Consider the following 22,098-nt stretch of genomic DNA (forward strand, 5'->3'; position numbering starts at 1 on the left):
GGTGATCCGAATGCATTTTTGAAAATTATGGAGACAACTACCGTGTTTGAATAAAAACTTTAGTTTAATATAACTAAAATCTACATTTGCCGTTTCGACCTTTATGTCAAGGTCATCTTCTGGAGCATACAAATATACACAGCAAACAAGCTATACTACAATCAAACTGGTTCGTTAAAGACACTGACCAACCGCTACCACAAAAGTACGGTTACTTCGTGTATCAAAACAAATTCTACCTACAAAAAGAAGGTACAGCCATGGGCTCACCACTATCCCCCCCCAATCGCTAACTTCTACATGGAAACCTTTGAGCAAAGGGCTCTTGATTCCGCCACGCTACGACCGACAGTCTTGCTCAGATATGTTGACAACGTGTTCACTATCTGGCTGCACTAATAATAGGACTCTAGCGTTGATGTATAATTTTTTATTTTAATTTAATTTTATTTTTATTTATTTATTTATTTATTTTTTTCTTCACCAGAGGTCAGGCCAGCAATTGTGGTAGCGGTTGGTCAGTGTTGTTTCCTGTGTATATTTGTACGCTCCAGAAGATGACCTTGACATAAAGGTCGAAACGTCGAATGTAGATTTTAGTTATATTAAACTAAAGTTTTTATTCAAACACGGTAGTTGTCTCCATAATTTTCAAAAATGCATTCGGATCACCGTGTAAGCCTAAAAGAAAGCATATAGATGATAAATAAGGGTGGAGATAATGTCCATTCTTGTCTTACATCTGATTTCTACCTCAAACCACTTTCCTGTATGTCCTTCAATTCTAACTGCTACTTACAACTTGCTACCTTCATGATATTTATTTTCAATTACTCTCGTGTCTTTTCATGACTTATGTTTAGCTACTTTTATACACAGCTTAGTTCTTCTGCATTTTTCTCTGTATTGGTTTTGGAAAACTGTTGACTTATTTGCTAGGAAGTTTTGGTATGCTTTCTTCTTTTCCAGTACTGCTTCTTTAATTTCTTTTGTTCACCATGGTGTTCTTATTTTTCTATCCTTGCAGACAACTTCACCATATGCCTCCCTAGCTGAATCAATCAATCAATGTCTACTTCAGGATTTGCCACTGGGAATCCAAGGTTTTGTTCTTGTTTTCACTCTATAAATTAAAGATGCAAGAAATGATATTCTTGGTTTAATCCTTTATCCAAGTGTAAGCAAAGTTTGCACCTGAAGTAATTTCAGGACTGGGCAACTTGTATATAGAAGCTAATGACTACACATCACTTGCCTTAGTATCCCATAATGCAAAGCATCATGGGATACTATGAATATGTATAATGCTATGCATTATGGGAAGGGTCATTACCCAGACTGGTTTTGACCTTTATTGAGGTCTCATCAGTAGGAGCAAGACACAGAAGCAATACCAAAGTTGAAGTGGTGCAGAGGTCATATTTCCATATTCGAGTAAGCAAATGATGCATAGCATTATACATGTCTGTAAGGATGTGCTTTGCATTATGGGATACTAAGACAAGTGATGTGAAGTCATAAATTTCTATATATGATTTGTCCAGTCCCTACTTCAGGTGCAAACTTTGTTTGCTTGCACCAAGAATATAATTTATTGCATCTTTAATTTATAGTATAACCAAGTGGAAAAACTTTCAATATTGTTTCCACTCTGTTTCATTTTTTCTTTAATAATGTTTTTCTATTCAAGTCTACAGTTTACCTGTATAAGCTGCTCAGCTTTAATTCTTTTTAAAACTTTCTTACATACTGTTCTTTTCAATGTGGTATCCATTTTTATCACTGCTTAGTGCTAAGTAATGGTCGCTTCCAATTTCAAATTCTGTGTGCACTCATGTATCCTGAACCAGCATTATAATATCACTATCAATAATGACGTAGTCAATGAGACTTTTCTTATTTCTCATGTCTTCTCTCCATGTGAACTTGTGCACATCTTTATGTTGAAAGACGGTGTTAGTAATAACTAGTCCATGTCCTGAGAAGAAGTCCAGTAAGTATTTACTATTATTATTTACTTTGCCCTTTTCTCCAAATTTTCCCAAAATGTTCCTCTATGCCTGGTGGGATTCATTTCCTACTCTGCTGTTCAGATCTTCAACTGTGACCACTTTTTCCATTTTTTTATGTCAGCTGCCTGTTTTAATGACTCAAAAAATTCTCCCACCTTCCTTAGAAGAATCTTCTTGTGGGACCATAGGCACAAATAAGTTTCATGTGCACTTCCCATTTTGAAGTTTGCCCACATAACTCTGCTTGAAACCACCTTCCAATCAAGTTTATCTTCATGTTTTATGTTGAATGCTATTGCTACTCCTTCCTTTCTTTGATCATTATTGCTTGAAAATAACATCCTATACTTATTATTTAATAAGATCTCACCTGCTTTTGTCTACACTGTCTCAGTAATACCAATTATGTCCATGTGGTATTTTTCCAGTCTTCTTGAAGTGCAATTTCCTTTCCATTAACATTCTTATATTGATGGTTCCTGTCTTCGGTACTTCTGATGCTGGGTGTATTCTTCATTTTCTAGATGTTGAGTTGGAGCTTGTTTCGGTAGCTGACTCTTTTCACTATTCACCCTGGTTATCTGATGTAAACAGAGGGGAGGGGGCCTTGTTTAACCCAAGCCACCATGACATTTCATCATGTTGTGTCCATCATATGCATTTGTGGTTTAAGCCAATACAGAGTGCAATTTGATCGGCTAAGTGCCAAATTGTCAGCCCATCCCCATTTGTTCAGCACCCAGTAGATACCTACTAACAAGGTGCACCATGTGACAGTGAGGATTGCACATTAAGTCAGAAGCTCCAGTCAGTTCTCCGCATTCCTGAATGATGATTTGGAGGTTGCCTCCCAGTTATTTGGCTTTGACCCTTAAGTGACCCCAGTAAAAAAAAAAAGTTGGCCAAAATCCAGAAAACACACTACCCACCAACTTTCTGCCCTTGAACATAAATGGATGAATAGTTGCCAACCCAACAGCAATTGCCACCACTCTCAGAGAGATATTTGCTAAAACTCGAGCATCTTCTTATCTTGAGTTTCTTGTCCAAAAATCAAAGCAGAAAGACAATAAATTTTGATTTCTTTGAGTGGTACCAAAGATTGCAACAGGTTGTTTGTGAAAGAGGAAATGAAAGCAGCTTTGCTTACATGCCATCCAACTTCTGTTGGACCAAATAACATCCATTATGAGTTGATTAAACATCTGTTACCAATTGCCAACAATCAACTACTATGTGTCTGGCAGAATATTTTATGAGAATGTTTCTTTGGATGCCTAGCAGAAGGCCTTTTTTCTTAAACAGAGAAGGATCCAAATTCCCCAATAAATATCAATTGCTTTGACCAGCTGCCTGTGCAAGATTATGGAAAAAACAGCTCTCTCATTTAGGGAGTAACGTTTTTTTTTCCAGAACACATTCTGGCTTTTGCAAATATCATTCTACAACTGATCATCTGTAGAATGAGAATGGTAGAATCCATATTGCTCGTTGCTAATTAACTGTTGATTCTTCAGGTAATGAAAAAGCTGGGTGTTGATAACCTTCTCCATCACTTTTGAAAGTGCTGAAGTGAGAGCAATGGATCAATAGTTAGATGGCTGACTTTTGTCTCCCTTTTTGTATACAGACTGGATGTAGGCTTGCTTCCATGTTGTTAAGTAGATGCCAGAAAATATGATAGTTTATATAGGCGATAAAGGATGGGTATCAATTCTAGAGCATGTCTTGAGCACAAATGAAGAATACCATCTGGAACAAGGGTCCTATTAGTATCAAGATTAATGAAAGTTTTCCTGATGTCTTTTTCGCAGAAGTTCAGAGGAGGCAGTGGGCAGTTTGTTTAGTATGGGAAGTGATTTGCTTTGGTCATCCAGGCAGGAGTTAGAGGAAAAACTGATGTCGAGAGATCTGCCTTTTTCTTGGGTGAGGTTGTCATGGTACCATCAGGATGCAAGAGAGAGGTAGCAACAAGGATGGACAAAAATTATGTCATAAGGCTGGACTATCAGTTTAGCATGAGACAAGTTTACTGCATTTCATTCTTATGAAGTCTGCTTTGGAATCATTAATAACTTTTTTTACATGTTTTGACTGTTACAAAAGCTGAATGAGAAGCTGGAGTGTTTAATTTAAGCCATTGAACATAAACTGCATTTTTATCATCAACTGCAGAGGCATACATTTTTGAGAACCAGGGCTTGGATACAGATCAGGGGTTTGCAGTGGAGTGTGGAATGAAGACTTTCTTTCCAGTGAGGATTATTTCAGTTATTACTTCAGTGCAGGTGTTTGGATCAGGAGAGCAAAAGTAATTTGACAATGGAAAAGTAGAAAAAAAATTCTGGAGGTTATTCCAGTTGGTATAATTATAGTGCTATAAGGAATGAAGCTGAGATTGGCTGGGAGGAGCATGAACTGTAAAGAAGGAGACTTTAATAATATTATGGTCAGAATTACCAAGGAGAGAGCAGGAATCTACAGTGTATTTGGAAGGATAGCTAGTTAAGAAAAGGTCCAGAATGTTGGTAGAATGATGAGGATTGTCTGGTATTGTCTGGTTGGTATATTGACTATTTGTTAGGTCATGACTAATGGAAAATGATTCAACTTCCCTCCCAATTTGATCTGTGAAGTTGGAGTAGGGGAGCCAGTTTGTGTTATATATGTTGAACTTCCCCAAGAAGGATAATCTCACAGTTTGGATAATAAGAAATCAATTTTTAGTGATAGGTAGTCAAAGGGCAGCAGAATTAAGAGAATGGTAAAGGCTGTAATTTACAATTAACAGGAAAATGTTTATATGTTGTTAAAAGATTTTAATTGTGTTTTACAATAATGAGTAACATTTTAGACCCATGTTTTGAAAATATTGTATCAAAATTTTATTACATGGCTAAGAATACGGCATGAACCAGGGTATTCACCACAGGATAAAGTACTCCTCATTAGTAGGGGGTCTCTGAGGTTGGAGAAGAAGCAGGGTTGGCTGACACCAAGACTTCCAGATTAGGGATACATGGAGGTTTAGGCATCAATGTAGAATTTGTCATTTTCAGGAGTATTGTGATAGGAAGCTGTTTCTTCTTTTCTTTGAATTCATTGAACATGGTTGTGTATGGTGTTAAAATATCATTGAGGCTTTCCTCGAACTTCACTGCACGAATCATGTTGTCATTGTGTTCATAGAAGAAGTCCACAAAGCATTTAGAATTACACATTGCCTGTGATAGGTTTTCCAAGTTGAACTTCTTGGTGTAGTTCTTCCTCATCCTCAGAGCAGGAACAAACTCCTCGAGTTCATCCATTAGTGTTATTGCTTATTCATCAATTAAATCATTATATCCTCCTCCTTTAAGTCCTCTAAACCTAGTACCATATTCTCCTGACCAACTCCTTTGGTTCAGCAATGGTTCCCTTGCACTGCTTGTCTGGATGGAAGTCATGCACAATTGGGCTACATGTAAATGCTTCCAACAAGCATTTACAGATGTCCTGGATGTCCTCCAGCATGTGTTTTATTAGATACTTTCAGCTATGGTGCAGCCTTTCCAAATCTGAATAATGCAAAGTTGTCATCACTGTCCATAGTCTTAATGATTCAGTCCATACACCAATTCATGTAGTTGGCCTTAAAGGCATTAATTATCTCCTGGCTGAGCAGTTGGATAAGGGAGGTAGTGTTAGAAAGGAGGGGTAGAAAGACCATCTCCATTTGTATAGTCTTGTGCATCACTTAGGTGTCCTGGGGCATTGTCCAGCATGAAGAGAACTTTAAATGAATTCCTCTTTTTTCTTCAAATATTCCTTGATTTTGGAGAGGAAGCAATGATGGAACCAGGTCAGGAAGAGGTTCTTTGTCATCCAGGCTGTTGCATTCCACACCCAGTACACAGACAGTATATTCTTATGCTCTCTAAGAGCTCTTGGGTTCTACACACAGAAAATCCAGTCAGGTTTTGTCATATGACTGGCTTGCTACATTGATACAAACTAGCAGTATAATGATCTTCTACAGATTGAATCCTAGGGCCTTCTTCTATTCATCAGCTATGTAGGTGCTCTGAAGCATCTTGTTCTTCTTCCTCCTCCAGAATAATACTGTCTCATCGGCAATGAAAACCTATTCAGGTTTATATCCCTTCTCCTTGATAAACTTTTCGAGTTGTGCAGGGTAGGCCTTAGCAGCCTCATGATCAGCTGAAGCAGACTCATCCATAATCTTTACATTATGGAGTGAATAATGCCTCTTGAATTTCCGGAACCAGCCTTTGCTCACAATGAAAGTGGTTTCTGCAGTACAGAAAGTTTTACTGCTTAAATCTGCTATGAAAAACAAGGGCCTTAGGGGAAATCCTTTCAGTGTTTATAGGCAAGCTTGATCCAAATGACCAATGCATTCTCCATTTTTGACATTACTTTATCATGTACACAAGCCACATATTTAGTAGTAAGAATTACACAACTGCCTCTCTAATCTCAGATTCTTGTTTCTTCATGTATTGTACAGGTACTTTTGCTGATACCAAACATGTGGCCTGTATCTGTATATGTGAGCTCTTCTTGACACTTATCTAGAATCTACACTTCATCATTCGAAGTCATCACTTCTTGGCCCTTTTAGATTTTTGTCTGTCACTGGATGCACTTTGTTTAGAAGCCATGGGTACTCACATAAGCATAATAATATTTTAAGCACAAGTAGCCTAATGCAGACACACACAACACACAAAGTTTACAAGCCATCCTACTTAGATGACACTCACTGCACAACTGAAGATGTACAATTTCATAGCCACCCATGGAAAAACACAAATCTGCAAATACAGATCCCATGACTATGAGGACCTGACTGTACTAGTATTATGAACTGATGTGATCACTATATCAAGTTTTAATCCTAGTATATTCATTATGAAGTTTTTTTTTTTTTTGAAATTTAATAAAAAAAAAAAAAGTTTTTCATGACTCCTGCCCACAAGAAGTTGTAAACCTATTACATTAGTACCATTGATAGGCTAAGAATTTTTTTACTATTAAAAATTATTATTTATTTTAATTATTTATTTTTTACATAATCTGGAAATGTTGCTCTTTTCTACACCACTTCAAGCCTCTCAAAAGTGGGGGTGGTGGTTTCACACTCGGTGATGAAATTAATCTTCCAGCTAAAGGGCAGACATCCATTTCCAGTGTGGAATTCAAACCCACAACGTCTTGGTTGGAGTGAGTATGTTAACCATGTAGCCAATCAGACCAAAAAGTTACTATGGTCACTGAAAATACAATCAGACATTGTGTGAAAACACACACACACAGAGGGAGAGAGAGTCATTGTTATATACTCTTTCAAGTACGCATGAAGTGCATATATGCTTGAAAGAGTATAACAAACAAACCAGCTAACTCAATGTTATTGAGCATAGAGGAATCAGCATTTGTAAATATCCAAATGTATTACAGTTAGTAACCCATTCTGATGGATATTAGTAATCAGTACTTCTGGTATAGTTATTCTGATTTAATTTATTAACTTTATTTATTGTCAAAGGATCTGTAACACAAACCGTCTTTATTTGCAGGATGGATTCAGCCATATCCAGGAGATATAAAAAGAGCTTTTTGTCGTTTTTGCCATAGAACAATACGAGCTCATAAGAATGATCTGTTGAAGCATTCTTTGTGTCCGAAGCACATAAAGCATATGAGTGAAGTTCGGGTTGGCAAGTATACAATTGCAATTTTAAATAATTGATTCTATAATGTTATCATATAATATAGCAAGTAGACAATATATCCTTGAATGATTATGGAGTGGGATAGTGGCTTTTCCTGCATTGTCCGGTCCTCACCTAACAGTATATTCTGTTAGTAGTAAGTTGTAGCTGCTTACTAAATAAACAAGGATAGCCTAACAATTTGTGGCTTGCTGATACAAACAGTATTGGATGAACACAGTCCATAGAGCATAGCTTATATGGTCATATTCTATGGTTATGCTTATTTATTAGTTTTTTATATCTACCCCACACATGAGAAGTCCAGAAAACCTATAACACCATAGAACCATGTGGGCAAGTGATTAAGAAGAAAAGAAGGCATCTGTTAATTAACATGTTTCTTGAACAGCTGGCAGTGTTGTAGATGAATTGAAAGAGGATAAGAAGTTGGTTTAGCAATACATACAAAGCTGAACTCAGTCACAGTGTACATGCTTAGAGAGAAATGAAGTGAAGAAATGAGGATGGGTCATTTCATAGTGGACTCAGGATATTAAAGAGGCAGTGAAGGAAAAGAAGAAAGCATGTCAAAAGTTCCTGGCAAGTAAGTCAGCTTGTGCTCTTAGAGAATACAGAGAAAAATGTAAGAAAGCAAAGCACATTGTGAAACTAGCTAAACAAAAAGTCTTTCCATTACTTTTGTAATGGAAAGACTTTGGTAAGAACATGGAAAATAAATATCAGGAAGGTGGCAAAATATTCTGGAGGCTATTGAAAAAGCAATATAAAAGGAATCAGAGATGATAATGATGACATGAAAACTGAAGACAATGATATTCTAGATGTCTGGAGTAATTACTTTGAAAGACTGCTAAATGAAACAAGCATGAGAGTAGAAAACTCCCAAAGGAATGCTGTTAGGAATACATATCCATATTTAAAGTAAAAAAAGTCGTCAAAAAACCTGAAATGTGGAAAGGCAGCTGGAGTAGATGAAATTCAGCTCAAATATGGAGGTATATAAATTTTACAGTGGCTGCATTGCATAATTCAGAAGGTTGAATTCCAGATGAATAGAGCAGAGCTCTCATAGTATTCATCAGTAAAAAAGGAAATAAAACTCAATGTGAGAGTTACAGAGGTATTTCCCTACTGAGTGTTCCCGGTATGGTTTATGCAGGTATACTTGAGAAATGGCTGAGAAAAATTGTGGAAGGGAAGCTGGATGCAAGCCAAATAGAGGTTGTCAGGATCAGATTTTCACTTTAAGACAAATAGTTAATTTCGGGAATATAACAAGGATTTTTATTTAAGTTTTGTTGATCTGGAAAAGGCATATGACAAGGTGCCAAGAGGAAAGCTCTTCAAAATGCTACAGTTATATGGTGTAAATGGGACATTATATCAAGCAATACATAGTTCTCTAATTAAGCTGTAAAGTCAGCAGTTAGAACTGAAGTAGGTACAGGAAGATGGTTTGAAGTAAAATCTGATGTGCAACAAGGGTGTACATTATCACTACTGTTATTCATAACCTATATGGATCCCATTATGAAGGAAAAGTGTTATTAAATCTGATATCAAAATTGGTGATGTTAATCTTAACTGTTTACTTTATGCATGATCTTATATTTCTGAATAAGCCCAGTACAAGTCTGCAAGATTCCCTGACTAAATTGTATAATTGTTGTAATAGGTTTGGTATGAAAATCAGCAATAAAAAGACAAAGTCACTGAAAATAGGCAGAAACATTGAAAACATCAACTGCATCCATAACTATAGAATAACACATATGCCAGAGTAAATAACCTTTTTTTTTTTTTTTTTTTATAAATATTCTATTTATTATGTAAATAGACATCATCAGTACAATTATTGAACAAGAATAGGAATTGAATTCAAAAAACAGTTTTTTTTTGACTGTTTTTTGAATTCAGTTCCTATTGTTCCACACAACTTCTGCACACCACTGTGCTGTCAACATAATTGCACAATCCTGTTCCATTAGTGGCACTGTGCACAGCCAACATTCGCATGTTTATCAGTAGAGAGAGAGAGAGGTCTAGCTGTATGGGTTAACATGCAGTGGAGAGATTGTGAGAACCATGTAGATACAGTGATCAGTAGGATGTTTGTGTATCAGACTATTAACTGTTATAACGATACAGAAGAAGTATCTATCTAACCTCCAAAGAACAGATTGATCATGCTGCTACAACAGCTTGTGAGACCGACCTGTGAATGCATGTTTTTGCCATAATCCTGTGAGAAAGCAGAAAGTGATGTCATGAGAGATGAACATTTTTCAGAGAACAATGTCACATGTACCAACTGATGACCTGGGATGAGAACCTATTGTCATTCTACTGGCCACTTGCTAACACCACAACTTATGTGGCAGAGGGTGATAAAATCAAAGGCACTCCTCTGCTGGTACACAAACAACAGACACAAAGATATCCTCTTTGCGATTAGGAGATTAAGTTAAGGATTTCGATCTCCGAGTTTTGTACCCAGCTGTAAAATAGTATGGGATTTATTATCCCCTTAACTTAATTTATGTCGCTGGAAAAATAGCCTCTTGGCTCTTTATCATTAGGAGATTAGTCATTTAACTGCCAAAATGATGTATGTATGTATGTCCAGTATGTACCCCAGATGCTCACACAGCACATTCCATAGCACCCAGGATTCAGAGAGGTCATCACTCCCATGTTAGCGATGGTTTGTTGTGTGTGTGTGTGTGTGTGTGTGTGTGTGTGTGTGTGTGTGTGTAGGGTGGGGGTATCCAAGTTGCATTGCCATGAGAAAAACCTTTGCCAAAGTGTATCAAGACACCATGCTGGAGTCTGTGTTATGGCCCCTGAATAACACTTTGTTTCACTAGGCAGTGGACCTTCCAATGGGACTCAGCCCTTGCACACAAGGCAAGGACCACACAACAGCAGTTGGAGGCGAATGTACCCAACTACATCACCATGTGACTGGCCATCCTGATGGCCAATCTGATCTGAATCCATTAGACTTCAAATTGTGGTTGGAGCTTCAGAGAGTGGCCTGAAATGACACCCCTAGCATTGTCAGCCTGAAGGTAGATTTAGAGTGAGCAGCAGCAGCTTTTCCATTGAATGTTGTGTGTGTGTGTGTGTGTGTGTGTGTGTGTGTGTGTGTGTGTGTGTGTGTGTGTGTGTGTGTGTGTGTGTGCGCGCTACATTCAGTGGAAAAGCTGCCACTGCTCACTCCAAATCTACCTTAAGGCTGGAAATTCAGGGGGTGTCATTTCAGGCAACTCTCTCAAGCTCCAACCACAATTTGAAGTCTAATGGATTGATATGTGACCTCACAGACTTTCGGCATGAGTGAAGGCAAAAGAGGGACATTTCAAGGTCCATAATTCTAATTGGCTTCATTTTTTGAATTCCACTGACCAAGCTGAAAGAGAGGCAGAGATTTTTGCCATAAGCAATGACTTAAAATAGGTCATTCATCTCTCCAATCCAAATTTCTCTTCTTATGTCTTATGTTTTGTCTCTGATAGAACATCCTTCCTTCAGCTATTCACAACCTTGTGTGCTCTGGCATTACAATTTAATGCCAAGTGGGAGGACTTGTGTGGCTTTTACTTCTCTTTTCCATGGTCAGACTATTGTTTTCATTCTTCAGATCCAGATACCTGTTTTGATTGTCTTGTTACAAAAATAATTCATATTGGAATGGAAACTTTCATTCTTCACTCTGTTCAAATTCCCCAACTCATATCTTAACCATGATTCTGTCACTTTAGATCCACAGGCGATTTCTTGGCCTATGTCACTTATATTTGGACTAATTCCATGGAGAGGTTTTGAGAAACCTGTGCTGTTGCTTTGACATCACAAAGCTTTTAATAGGGTCTGCCATTGAGGCTTCTCAAGAAGTTACCATCATTTGAGCCTTCATCCTTGTGTAGACGGATCACTAGTTTTCTCTCAGATCGATCCCTATGTGTAATGGTGGATGATGTTCCCTCCTCAGACTTTCTTGTCAATGTTGGTGTCCATCAGGACTCTATTATTTCACCCACCCTCTTTCTGATTTATATAAATGACCTGTTCTCATTGATTGCAAACCCTATTCATAGTTTTGCTGATGATAGCACACTCCACTCATCCTACTCATATGATAAGCCTTGCAGTGCTATATCATCAATAATAAGTGCCCTGAACACTTATCTCCACAGTATATTAGGGTGAAAGCAACTTTAATGCTTCCAAAATGCAGTTTTGCTTTTTTTCTCTTAAAAAAAACCCCCAGATCTTCTCTGTTTACTTTTGATAATCCTCAGCTCAACAGTCAACACCAAATCTCACTTCTTGGACTGACTCTTACTGCAAACCTTTCCTGGAACAATCACATTGCTTCTATAGCATCAACGGCTTCCAAAAAATGTGGCATTCTTTTGCAGTCAAGTTGGTACTTTTTTCTGAATAGTTACTTACTCTATAAATTCCAAATACAACCAATATTGGAATACTGCTCTCATATATGGAACAGTGCACCTAAGACCTCCCTAAAAATTCTTGATGATGTTCAGAAAAGGGCAGTCCAGTTGATAAATGACACTTCTCTTAGAGAGACCCTTTTGCCACTTTCCTCTATATCAGTTTCTGCATTGTGTCTCTTCTACAGATATTTCCATGCCCATTGTTCAGCAGAACTAGCATTCATTATGCCACCTATTTCTGCCAGATCTACAGGAACTCATGCTATAGCTTCTCAACATCTTCACTGAACCTGCTACTCCCAGTCATCTTTCATTTCTTCCACCTCAATTATGTAGAACAGTTTCTCTCATGAAGCATTTCCACTACAATCTTCAACAGCTGAAGAAAAATATCAACAGATTACTCTATTCCTGACTCTTCACACAGTATCTGTTTGCTGTAGGCACTTCTATCTTTCATGCGTGGGATAAATATTAAAAAAAAAGGGGGAAGGGGTATAAATATAAATCTTCTCATAGAGAGTGATATTTTTTGCATAAAGCATGGTTGTTGAGTAGAAAATGCATTGTCTAATAGTGCAGAATGAGTTTAAGGCATGCTTTGATATACTATGTGTGTGTGACAGTAGGACCTCCACCAATGGGTCTTCAGACTACATAGAAATCTGATGATGATTTTTTTCCCCTTTATATTGAATCAACTGCATAGTCCACCTATTAGGCTGTACTGCTATATATATATATATATATATATATATATACATACATACTATCAACTTTACTGACATAAGGGGTGAAGCAAAAGCTTTTCATATTCCCAGCTATCTTGAGAGAAACTGTGAGTGGAGAAAGTTTATGAGCTAATTGCTCGCCCTGAATGGGCTAGGAGATTAGTCCTCGGTGTTGAAGTTTAGGATAGCTTTAGGTCTTTTATGTTTGAAATAATCCATTGCATCATAATCTGCAGTTGGATCAGTTTGTTAGGGTGCACAGATGCTTTTGAGAAGAATTTGATTGCTATAGTCTGCATGAAAGTATAAATATAGGGGACATTTTTGTCCGATGTAGCTGGACAGTTCGGATAAATCATGGGGCACCCAGGATCATTCTGAGACATTTATTCTGGATAGTTGTAATTTGAGAATATTAATATTTGAAGTATAATTCCAGGCCGGTGAAGCTATATATATATATTACTATGTTATTTATCATTAAGTGTAGTTAAGTACAATAAATCTGCACTGTGAATGTTGCACATCTATCCCTATCACAAATGTGCATTTCTTAATTATTTCATATGAAACTGATTCATTAAAAAAAAAAAACAGAAAAAAAACTCCTTAAATACTGATTGTTTGAATTCTTATATCTTAGTTGAATAAAGTTCGCTGTATGTAGCCCAGATACTATAATGAGAGTAGAATTAAATATAATCCAACATGCCTTTACCTCTGTTTCATTTCTTAAATAGTATAATTTTATTTTATAATTTTAATGTAATAATACAGTAGTTCTTTATTAAATCATTAATTCTAGGCAACATAAGGAAACTTTTCTTTCTTTTAAAAAATCCCAAGTAATCACATATAAATCACCACACTATATTATTATTGTTATTATTATTATTGTTCCGGGAAACTCCAAGGAGTCGACAGACTCATCGAGGGAGGCCCTAACATCATGCCTGGAACAACTATTCAACATTCACACAGTATCTATCATATCTTGCCTTGAACTCATTCATGGTCATAGCACCCATAACAGACTCTGGAAGCTTATTCCACTCATTCACCACTCTCCAAGTAAAAAACCTAGCTCTAACACCCTTGTCAACCACGCTCTTGCCCAGCTTCCATGCATGGCCCCTGGTCCTCCCACCACCAGTCATATTTTCAAAAATATCTTCTGGATCAATCTTATAAAAACCCTTCAGTAATTTGAATGTCTCAATCATATCACCCCTCCTTCGCCTATCGTCCAATTTCTGCAACCCACAAATCCTCAACCTATTCTCATAAGGTTCATTCCACAGACCTGCTATCATCTTGGTCACTCGTCTCTGGACCCTCTCCACTTCCTCCCCATCACAAAGAAACCCTGGTGCCTATAACTGGGCACAGAAGTCCAGATGGGGTTTTATCAAGGCTCGATACAGAGGAACAACAACTTGTTTGTCTCTGCATGTTAAAGTATTTTTCATAAGCCAAGTGATTTGGTGAGCTGTTTTAGTCACTTTTGCAATGTGCCCCCTAAACTTCAATTCCCTATCCACCAGCACTCCCAAATCCCTGGCCTCATCAATCTCCTGGAGTACGGTTCCACCAATGCGATATACTGCTGCTGTTCTTTTCACCCCAAAGTGCATAACCTTACACTTTGCCACATTAAACTGACATCCATTTTTCCTAGACCAGTCCTCCAAACTATCCAAATCATCCTGTAAAATTTTGACATCCTGTGCACTCACAATTGCTCTACCCAACTTTGCATCATCAGCAAACAAGTGAACACTTCCTCTCAAATCCTTTCCAATATCATTGATGAACAAATTGAAAAGCAGCGGTCCAAGAACAGAGCCCCGTGGCACTCCACTAGTCACAAGACGTCTTTTTGACTCCACTCCTGAATAAACCACTCTCTGGTATCTCTCCTTCAACCACCCTCCTATCCATCTTACCAACCCTATATCTATCCCCATCTGCTCCAGTTTACTGATTAGGGTTCCATGTGGTATCCTGTCAAAGGCCTCGGCAAGGTTCAGTAGTATCACTGTAAACCCATTACCCCTATCCAGTTCAGCCGTCACTGTGTTATAAAACGTGAGCAAGTTACTGAGGCATGATCTACCCTTCACAAAACCATGTTGTCCCCCATACAATATCCCATTTTCATCTATCCAATCCTGTATTCTTTTCTTGACTAATTTCTCTAAGACCTTGACAATGATTCCTGATATGCTAATTGGTCGGTAATTTACAACAGCAGTCTTGGAACCACCTTTATGCAGTGGAACTATTTTCCCCTCCTTCCACCCGCTCGGGACTAACCCAGACCCGAGACTCAAATTAAACAAAATGGTCAAGGGTACTGACAATTCTTTAGCTGCTTCTCGAGCTGGTATACCATCGAATCCCACAGATGTATTGACATTGAGGTTATGCAATAGACTACTCGCCTCCACTTCATTCACCACAATTCCCGTATAATCTACCGGTTTATTTGTTTCTGCAATGTCACCACCTGGATGATATATTCTTGCAAAGTGCTCACTCAATAACTCAGCTATTTCAACTGATTCAGTTACCTCCCTACCATCGGCATTCTTTAAAATCATTCTGCCATGTACATTTTTCCTTTTACTTGCTACATATCTAAAAAATTGTTTAGGATTCTCTTTAGCCTGCACGGCCAATGTTCTTTCGTAATCCTTTTTTGCTTTTCTTACCACACTCGTCACCCTTCTGGCCTGCGCTTTATACCGTTCATGTGCCTGACGGTCACCTTTCTCCTTAAATTCCCTCCATAGGTGTTTCTTTTTTTGCAGCTCAAGCTTAATGGTGTTATTCATCCATTTAACCCCTAGTTGATTTATTATTCGGACTCTAGGTATACAGTCAGCCATTGCTTCATGCAATCACTTCTTAACTACCTCCCATGCACTATCAACTTCTAGTCCTTGCAGTTGTACATGCCATGGCACTGAGCCAATCAAACTCCTAAGCTTGTCATACTTTCCAGCCCGATAATTCCACATGTACCCTGTCTTACTTGAAAATTCTACACCTTTAGCCACCTCCCAAGTCAAGACCCTATGATCACTCTCACCGATTGGTGGCAATGTGGTCATATTTGTTACAGCCAAATCCTCAGATGTAATTACTAGGTCAAGCACTCTCTGACCCCAAGTATTTTCCATTACATGCTGTCGCAGATAGTTATCCCTTAATAACCGCATAAAATCCCATTCCTTCCTCCCATGTGTCCTCTCCTCACTCCAATCAATGTGACCATAGTTGAAATCTCCCATAATAATCACCCTCCTTCCACTCATTTCTTCTATTTGCTTGTGCATACTGTCACCACCATCTTTTCCATCACCTGGTCTATAGCAGCACCCAATTGTATATTTAGTTCTGCTAGCCACAATCTCACACCAAATGGCCTGAAATGTGCTCTTTTCTCTATCCTGCAATTCAACTTCTATTCTCCTTGGCTGTAGCTCATCAGCTATCATCAACAATACTCCTGCCCCATTTTATTCTCTCTGTCATTCCTGAACACACTATACCCATAACAGTCAATCCCACTAGCTATATCATCTACAGTCAGCCATGTTTCAATAATACCAATAACCTGTGGTCTGGAAGTGCCAACCATGGCCAAAAACTCTTCCTTCTTGTTCCTAATACTCCTAGTATTAGTGTACATGAATTTAAGACCCCCATTAGCCCCAACCCTACCTTGATGCCTTATATTAACTATCCCACTCTGGTTTGTTGTCCTTATTTGCTCTAGCATATTATATTCATTCTTACATTCAACTGCCTCCCTAAGGACTGTATATCTACTCCCTCCCCCCTTAACAAATCTAGTTTCCCTGAATTTGCACATCCACTACATTCAGCAACACTTTCTCAAGTCTTCTTACACCGTAACCATTCAAATGCAAGCCATCCATCTTATATAGATCCTTTCGCCCATCAAACTCACTCCACACATCCACAAATTCCACACCACTCGTCATACATAACCCATGCATAAAGTAATTCGCAATTATTGCCCTCCTTTTAAACATTTCACTGTCATACCGTGGCAAAAGACTAATCATTCTAACTCTCTCACTCTTTTCTTTTGCTACCTCAAACAATTCATTCAGGTCTTCTATCATTTCCATTTTATCTCCTTTCAAATCATTCGTACCTGCCACAACAATCATTTCTTTCACCCTTTCCTTTTGCTCTCTAATAGACTCAGTTACATCCTTTATGGTCGCACCAGGTTGGTACGATTTTGTCAAATCCTCTACTAACACACCTCGTACTAATGAGTCTCCATACAGCACTCTATCCTTCATTTTGTTCATGTTCACATTCATACGCCTATTTTTCCTGTCATACCTTTTATTATTGGTTGGTTCATTCAGTCAACTTTTGTTCATGCACTCTAGCTGAGGTTTTGCCCTTTCTATCGCACCATTCAACAACACGATCTCACTCAATGCATCTATCTCATCTTTTTTATTCTCTGAGAAACCATTAATACTATCATTCACACTTTCTACATTCACACTCTCATAATTCTCATGTACAACCTTGCCGTTTCTTGTCTTATCGCTATTTTCTTCATTCTGAAGTTTAACAAAAATATCACACTCACAATCCGAAATACACTTCAATTCCTCATTCTCCCTACATTTTCTACACACATTCAATCCTTTATTATCATCTATCCACACTCCGACCGCACTCCGCAAAGCGTACATTTCACAGCTAGTACACTGACTCATTTCTTTTATACTACCGTTCTTTGATAAAGATGGTGAACCATCATTACTAGCTGCCATTTTCCTTCGTACAGGTGCCATAATTATTGCAACGTGTTTTATCAAATAATAAGTTATAACAAACTAAAAACACACAAATAGACGCACTAAAATACGCAAGGCAAACAAAACTACGCAATATTAAGTAATTTTATCAACGATAACTGAAAATAATACTTATCTTATCAGGAGCTTGCACGAACACTACACACTACGATATAACCTCGAACCCGGAACCCCAAATATAAAATATCTTAAGTCTAAAGAATAAGAAATGTAATTAGGAAAGTTTGTTTACAATTGATATTAGTCAGATTTATGATTTTGTTACCAGCAGTACACTCCATTCCCCTTACTTATTTGACAAACCTTGTAATGTCCAAACATTTCAAGTTCATTCAGTGCCTTAAACACAGACTGTGCTGTTCTGCAGTGGCATAGAGATGAGTTAATCACTTTCATTGCTGTCATTGTACAGTCCTTTTTTTTTTTTTTTTTTTTCATTCAAAAAAAGGATCTCGGTTCACCTTAAGTAATATGCAAATAATCAGACACGAGTAGATTTGTTTTTTCAAACTGCATTTATCTCTTCTTTCCTCACCCATACAGTTCCAAATTCTGTACAAGTGTCATATTCTCCTAATCTCAGAATGCTTTTGTCATGTTTAGAACATTACAGCAAGGGCTTTCCTAAAATTCTTGATGCTCCATAGAGAAGGAAAGTCTGGCTGATAGGTAATCCCTCTCTTACCAATTCACTTTGAGCACTATATTACAAACTGTTTCAGCCTTATATCTTTTTTTTTACTAGTATGTCCATGAGCACTAGAATCCATCATATTTCCACTTTCTGTTAAGATTGTTAAAACAAGAATAGCTGCCGTCTGACATCCTTTTACATTTCAGCTTCAGGCCCACAAAATCTGCTTCTCCTGTTCTTTTTCATTCCAGCTCTGCCTGTTCTCTGGAGCAACTTTCATTACATAGTGTTCCACAATATTTACCACCTCCAATCCATTAATAAAAATATATATATCTATATATACTAGTAGCTTCCTTCTCCTTTAACTCTTGCTGTGCTAGGTTCTGCATCCATTCACGTGACAGAGAGAGGGGAATTTATATAAAATGATGAATTTATCCCCCATATGACACTACCATCACACTTTTTACTGTAGGCCAAAAGCTCTATATAGAAAAAAGTTCTGTTTGTTCCATTTAGAATGGTTGGTGTCTACCAACCATACTATGGTACTGTTGTTTACCTTTTTTTCAGTGGAACAGATTCACATTAAAAATAAATTACAGCAACAGATATCTACTTACAGTATTGTAGTTAAAGCATAAAAAGTACCAAATTAAAGTGTTCCAAGTATTTGATTCACTGATATAATTTATGAATTATCTTCCACTTACCTGTTCTCCTCCCCTTATTCAAAATCTGTTTTCTGTTATAGTATCTATGGATGCTGGAATATTGGTAATTCTTGAACAAAGTAGAGCAGCTCAGTCAATGGCAAATATCTCACATAAGGAATTATCTGTTGGTGCATCTGTGCTTTGTGAGGATGGAACAGTTACAACAGGTATAATTATATAATAAATATTTAACAAAGAATTTAAAGTGTTGTTTAAATAAAATAAATTAACAGATTGCCTTGTAGATTGTCTCCAAATGAAATTAAATTGAAAGTTTGTTCACTACAAGTAAATAAAAATTTGGAGATGTCATAATTCAAAGCACATCAAGTTGTAAATTTCATTCTGCATGGTGCCCAAAGCTATCTTGTGAAAAGACGTTATGTAACACTAAGCATTATCATCATCATCATCAAATTCCTGCCATGTACCCTCAAGGGGTGTACAGGATATGACAGTACTACATGAAAAAATTATATCATTACTAACTTCCTATCTACAATTTTCCTCCAAATCAGTCTGTTACTTGTCAAGACTCCAACATTATCAGATCTTATATTTCTATCTTCTAAAGCACTATGTACCGTATCAATCCACCTATATCTTGGTCTTCCTCTGGGTCGTTTTCCTGCCAACCTGGCAGAGAACACTTGTTTTGCTAATCTTTCCTCTCCCATTCTATTTAAGTGACCATACCATCTGAGATTAGCTCTGCTAACGCATTCCTGGATGCTGACAATGTCAAGTTCTTTCCTAATATCCTCATTTTTAATATGATATTGCCATTGATGCCATCTGTTCACGCCTCTAATCTTTCTCAGGACTCTCATATCTGCGGTCTCTAGTCTTTGGTCAAGTGTTTTACTTCTGACCCAGCTCTCAGATCCATAAGTTAAAATTGGTTTGAACACAGTCTTGTATACAGCTAATTTAGTGTTCCGACTAATTTCTTTCTTATTCCATATGAATTTATTCAATTGACTTCCCACCATACCAGCTTTGCTGATTCTGTTGTCTATTTCTATATTTAGTTTACCATCTTCAGTAAAAATTGTGCCTAAGTAGCTGAAATGTTTTACTTGTTCCACAGGTTCTCCATTCACAACACAGTTGACATTTTCAATGATTCTGCCTATTTTCATTGTCTTTGTCTTTTTATTGCTGACCTTCATACCATATCTATTACAACAGCTATTCAATTTAGTCAGAGAATCTTGCAGACTTGTAGCGGATTTATTTAGAAGTATAACATCATCCGCATAAAGCAAAGAGCTGACATTAACATCTCCAATTTTGATATCAGGTTTAATACCACATTCCTTCATAATGTGATCCATATAGATAATGAATAACAGAGGGGATAATGTACATCCTTGTCTCACACCAGATTTAACATTAAACCATCTTCCTGTACTTCCTTCAATTCTAACTGCTGACTCACAACTCAAATAAAGACTAAGTATTGCTTGATATAATGCCCCATTCACACCATATAACTGCAGCGTATTGAATAGCTTCTCTCTTGGCACCTTGTCATATGCCTTTTCTAAATCGACAAAACTTAAATACAGATCTTTGTTATATTCCCATGCTTTCTCGACTATTTGTCGTAAAGTGAAGATCTGATCCTGACAGCCTCTATTTGGCCTGAATCCAGCTTGTTCTTCGCCAAGCTTTTCTTCCACAATTCTTCTCAACCGTTTCTCAAGTATACTTGCATAGATCTTGCCAGGAACACTCAGTAGGGAAATACCTCTGTAATTCTCACATTCAGTTTTATTTCCCTTTTTATATATGGGTACTATGAGAGCTCTACTCCAATCATCGGGAATTCGTCCCTCTGTCCAGGCTTTCTGAACTATGCAGTGCAGCCACTGTAAGACTCTTATACCACCATACTTCAGCATTTCTGGTCGAATATCATCTACTCCTGCTGCCTTTCCACATTTCAAGCCTTTGATGGCTTTTTCTACTTCAAGTATGGATATGTATTCCTGACTGCATGCCTGGTCAGTGTTTTTTATCACTGTGCTGTCATCACTGCTTGTTTCATTTAGCAGTTTTTCAAAGTAATTACTCCATACTTCAAGGATATCTTTTTCTCCTGTTTTCATTTCACCTTTATCATCTCTAATTCCTTTTACAGCACTCTTTCCTCCATTCCTAAGCTTCTTCAACAACCTCCAGAATATTTTGCCACCTTCTTGATATTTATTTTCTATATTCTTGCCAAAGTCCACCCATGACTTTTGTTTAGCTAGTTTTACACACTGTTTAGCTTTCTTACATTTGTCTCTGTATTCTGTAAGAGTAAAAGCTGACTTATTTGCCAGGAACTTTTGATATGCTTTCTTCTTTTCCTTCACTGCCTCTTTAACTTCCTGTGTCCACCAGGGAGTTCTGATTTTTTTATCTTTGCACACAACCTCACCACATGCCTCTCTGGCAGAATCAATCAATGTTTCCTTCAGAGTTTGCCACTGAATCTCCAAGGTTTGATTCCTGTTCTCAAACTCTTTCATTTTCTTTTCAATAATATTTCTGTATTTTAGTCTACAGTTTACATCTGAGAGCTGCTCAACTTTTATTCGCTTTAAAACTTTCTTACATGTTATTCTTTTCAATATGAAATTCAATTTTATCCTGCTCAAGACTAAATAGTGATCACTTCCAATTTCAAATCCTCTGTACACTCTGGTGTCCTGCACCAGGGAGAAAACATCACTATCAACAATAACATAGTCAATGAGACTTTTCTTATTCCTAGCCTCTTCTCTCCATGTGAATTTGTGCACATTTTTATGTTGGAACATGGTGTTAGTAATAACCAGTCCATGTCCTGAGCAGAAATCCAACAGATATTTGCCATTATTATTAGCTTTGCTCTTTTCTCCAAATTTTCCCAAAATATTTTTGTATGT

The 22,098-nt window shown here is 37.4% G+C and overlaps 1 protein-coding gene across 1 annotated transcript in view; it reads left to right on the forward strand.

The window, feature by feature from the left end:
* LOC150109348 (uncharacterized) overlaps positions 1-22,098 on the forward strand; it is a 233,482-nt gene that overhangs the window by 170,925 nt on the left and 40,459 nt on the right. The window contains exons 10-11 of the mRNA XM_090407573.1: positions 7,595-7,735; positions 19,216-19,344. Coding sequence (XP_090263699.1) covers positions 7,595-7,735; positions 19,216-19,344 — 270 coding nt within the window. The remainder of the gene's footprint in view (positions 1-7,594; positions 7,736-19,215; positions 19,345-22,098) is intronic.

The sequence above is a fragment of the Typopeltis vanoorti genome, chromosome 2, assembly GCF_054136105.1.
Source record: "Typopeltis vanoorti isolate ZY-2024b chromosome 2, IOZ_Tvanoo_1.0, whole genome shotgun sequence".
In the NCBI taxonomy this organism is placed as follows: domain Eukaryota; kingdom Metazoa; phylum Arthropoda; class Arachnida; order Uropygi; family Thelyphonidae; genus Typopeltis; species Typopeltis vanoorti.